This window comes from Microtus ochrogaster, unplaced genomic scaffold, assembly GCF_000317375.1.
Source record: "Microtus ochrogaster isolate Prairie Vole_2 unplaced genomic scaffold, MicOch1.0 UNK122, whole genome shotgun sequence".
Lineage (NCBI taxonomy): Eukaryota > Metazoa > Chordata > Mammalia > Rodentia > Cricetidae > Microtus > Microtus ochrogaster.
This window is the reverse complement of record NW_004949220.1, coordinates 545074-549440: the sequence shown is the minus strand read 5'-3', so window position 1 is coordinate 549440 and position 4367 is coordinate 545074. Positions and strand designations below refer to the sequence as shown.

Here is a 4367-nt window from a genome sequence, read left to right as displayed (position 1 = left end):
ATATATCACAAAACAACCATTTTCTTAAAATACAATTTAATAAAAAGACTATTGCATGGAAAATAGAAACAACTATTTAGTCTCCAACTCTTTTTCTATTTTCAGATGCGGATAGGCATTCATTCAGGCTCTGTGCTAGCTGGTGTAGTTGGGGTGAGAATGCCACGATATTGTCTTTTTGGAAATAATGTCACATTGGCAAGCAAATTTGAATCGGGAAGTCATCCTCGGCGTATCAACGTCAGCCCAACTACCTATCAGTAAGTGTTCTCTAAATTCTCTCTTTTGTCTTTTGCATTGATTTGGTATGATAGTCTTTCATCTGTAAGTCCCTGTCCTTTTTCTTGATTCTGTCACTTTTCAAGAAATTGTGAGTAGCTCTGCCCAGTTTAAAATAAAGCAATTGTAACATAACCTTTTGTTCAGACCCAGATAAAGGAAATGAAGTGAGAGATAAGTAGGTTTGTCATTTTCCACGGTCTTGGTCCTTCTGTGGTATAGCTGCTTAAAACAGAATTGAAAATGTTAAGGGTCTGCAGTATGCATTGAATTTTAAGTTCTAATTTTTCAAAAGCTTCTCTTGTTTCTAAAAAAATAAAAGAAAATATAGTTCACTGTTTTCAATACTGAATTAGGAAAAGAAGAACCCTGGAATTAAATACATATGATAAAACTTGAACTCTATTTATCTTTAGTTCCTTTTTGGACAGTGCTATATATATTTTTTTTCTCCTAAACCCATCCTAATTTTCTGCTTGGTAGTTGTCACATAGTAGATATTAAATTCCATGCAGGCAGAGGCAATTTTGGGTTTCACTCATCATTATCTACCAGATTTTGAAAAAAAATATCATTATCTACCAGAATTTTGAAAAAAAATTAAATTCCATGCAGGCAGAGGCAGTTTTGGGTTTGACCCATCATTATCTACCAGAATTTTGAAAAAAAAATGTTAAACACATACTAAGCACTCGACCAACATTCACTGAATGGACAGATGTTTGATAGGATAGGTTGAGACAGAATAAGACCATTCTGAAAATCTCACATCCACCCTGACTGAGACTGTGGCTTTATTCTAGGCATTATCACACAATTTTTTAATCATAATTTATTACTTATGGCTTAGAAACTCTGTGAAAAACTTTTTTGTTATTGTTGTTTTTGGTTTTGGTGGGTTTTTGTTTTGTTTTGTTGTGTTTTGTTTTGTTTTGTTTTGAGACATAGTTTCTGTGCATTAGTTGTCCTGGAACTCACTCGGTAGACCAGGCTGCCCTGGAACTCATAGAGATCAGCCTGCCTCTACCTCCCAAGAGCTGGGATTAAAGGTGTGTGCCACCATCGGCCTGCTCAAAAATTCTTAAGTAGAAAAGAGTATAAACAGAGATTTTCTCTGTCTCACCTGGTCTCACTGAACTTGTTTCTAGCTGCCCTGCTTTCCCTACAAAACCTTACTAGACAACCATTCAGAGGCTTAATATTAATGTTAAATGTTTGGCCAATGTCTTAGGCATATTACTGACTAACTCTCACACTTAAATTAATCTATTTCTGCTAATCTGTGTATCACCACATGGCCATGGCTTATCTGTGATGCCCTGGCATGTTACTCCTTCTATGGCTACAAGATGTCTCCCTAACTCTGCATTCTTTATCTCTGTAACTTTGAATTTCTTGCCTGGCTCTATTCTCCCTGGCCTTAGAATTAAACAGCTTTATTCACTAACCAGTGAGAGAGATACATAGTCACAGCATATGGAAGGACATCATACATCAAGAGAGTGACCACTGAGTTTTCAGTTGATGTGATTATAAAAAAACTCAAAAAATAAAGATAAGAAAATTGGTTATAATAGTAAATAAGACAGCAACATTCTGAGTCTTTTCATACCAAATATTAAAATAGGAAACTGAAAGTCATTTAGACAAATGATACATACTTCTAGATCTTCAGAAATGAATGAGAAATTATAAATATATGTCAAAAGATATTTGGGATTGGAGACATATTTAAATACTAAATGAAGATGGAGAGTTGTGTATTCATGCCTTAAATACACACTTTTTACTAATCAAAGGATTTCAGGAGATGTAGCATATAGTATTGAAGCCTCCTGACCAGCCTCTTACCAGTCTTCATTTGCTAAATTTACTAAATTTGTGGTATTTGTAAAATCAATTTTCATTTAAATTTCTCCAATTTTTTTCAGTCATAATTCTGGACATATGACATTACTTGACACAGCAAATTCAATGTTAGAAATGTATTTAGCAGAAATCAGTAACTTTTTACCATAAAAAATCTAAATCATAATGTAAGGGAAATTTACTAAAATTCAATTATGTTTTTATACTTATACTTGCAATTCTCTATCTTCTGGGAGACTTTATTTACAAGTAATAGTGGTGCATTAAAAATGAAATGTTCAGTGGGTGCTTGTCCACCATAAGTACAGCAGGCTTGTGTCCATGTGACCCAGTGATGGAGGCTCTGCCGACCACAACCATCTGGTTGCTTAGGTGCTAATTCTGAGTTTCATAATTCTTTTCACATTTCATTTATCACAATCCTTAATGTTGAGTAAGGTATAAAGAACTGAATTATTTCAGTGACTATGACCATTGGAGAAGTTTGTTCTATTATCATCTCTCAAACCATGCCCTTCAAAATCATTTGGGTTCATAGATAGACACACTGCTTTGTTGCTTTTTCCTTAAATCATGCATTTCCAAGTAATACCATATATTTTTATATTTCATGTATCCTCAGGATAAACATTCCTCTTGTTGTTTCCTACTCTTTTTTTCCTTATAACAAATATTTGCAGATGGCCTATTATATTCTATATTCTAACCACTGTAATGGACACGAGTTCCTAATGATGAGGAGCTACTAGATGGTAGGTAAAGCAGAATAAATAATCAACTGCATTAGAGTAGTGTGTGACGGTCAGGAGACTTTGGACTAGAGAATGAATTCAAGAGGAAGAGTAGGCTAAAATGAGGATGGAAGAATAAACTGCTCAGACAAGCAAGGGCAGGTGCGGCTTTCTATTTTATACTAAAATCAACAAAAACAATTAGGCAGAGGAGAGATGTAATTCACTTCATGCCTTTAAGATATCACTGAAGTTGTAAAAGGGGGGCTGCACAGTCAGGAGGAAGATAAGCAACCCAGGGATGGGAGCATACCCCAGTGTTACAAATGAAATACTCAACAAATTACTGACACTTTTCATATTTCAGTACTTACTGTTTGTGCCTTAGCACTTACTCCTGTTTTTTTCTACCCTAATGTCTGCAGTTCTGCTATCCGCAGTGTATTTCAAAGTCCAATTTAACTTTCTACAGATAGATATTTTTCAAATAATAAAATTTTATTTGCATTGCTTAATATGCATAAGTGCTATTTTTACTATAGTATTTTCTTTATAATTCTGCTTTTAACACTGCACAGATAACTTAAAAACCACAGACACACACTCTACTTCTCTTGAGAACTCCCAAATGAAATGCCAGGACTGACCTTGTAGTAATTTTCTCTACAAAGAGGAAGACTGATCTTTCTTAAAAAAAACAAAAACCCAGAAATATGTGAAGTAAAACTGAGTATAAATCTCATGACGAATGACATTTCTATTCTTGATCAAATAGAATATTCTATATTTCCCGATTACCTTGAAATCTTGAGAAGTTTTTATGTGATTGATTTTAGTACAATATTATGACTATCAAACTATAAGATCAGGATTAACTTGATATGAGAATAAACTGAAATAACTTAAAAGTTTACCCCAAATATATTTTATTTGAGATATTCAAATAATTGATTGAAAGTAAACACTTTTATAACAATATAACAATTCTGAAGTAAGAGAAAATAAAAGATAGCTATATCCATGATCCTGACTTATTATCATGTTTGCTTCAATTACTTTTCCAATGAAAATGAATAAAGTGTATTGATTTAATTTGAAAGTATCACTACCTTTCATTGATATGTTTGGAGAAGCATTGATATGTTTGGTGTGATTCAAAATCCAGTTTTATATATTAGCTTTCCTACAGACATATTCTTTGAGCAATAAAATTTTATTTTCTGTGGTTCAACATACATAAGTGGTATTTTACTGTAGCATTATCTTGATAAATTTGGCTTCTTTTAAGCAGAATTTCCTGTTTTTATAATATATCCAAAGTGAAGCATATAGTTCTCACTCATTGTTTAGTTCCCTTGTGATGTATAGAACATGATTTTTATTTTTATTTTTTTATTTATTTTTTTTTATTAAGAAAGAAAAAAAATTTTCCGCCTCCTCCCAGCCTCCCACTCCTCCCACTCTCCCCCCCCCAACTTCCCCCCCTCC

General features: G+C 33.4%; 1 protein-coding gene across 1 annotated transcript in view; it reads left to right on the top strand.

The window, feature by feature from the left end:
• Nucleotides 1-4367, top strand: part of Gucy1a2 (guanylate cyclase 1 soluble subunit alpha 2) — a gene marked incomplete at its 5' end in the record, with an annotated part of 252172 nt that overhangs the window by 221427 nt on the left and 26378 nt on the right. Inside the window, one exon of the mRNA XM_013355381.2 lies at nucleotides 106-260. Coding sequence (XP_013210835.2) covers nucleotides 106-260 — 155 coding nt within the window. The remainder of the gene's footprint in view (nucleotides 1-105; nucleotides 261-4367) is intronic.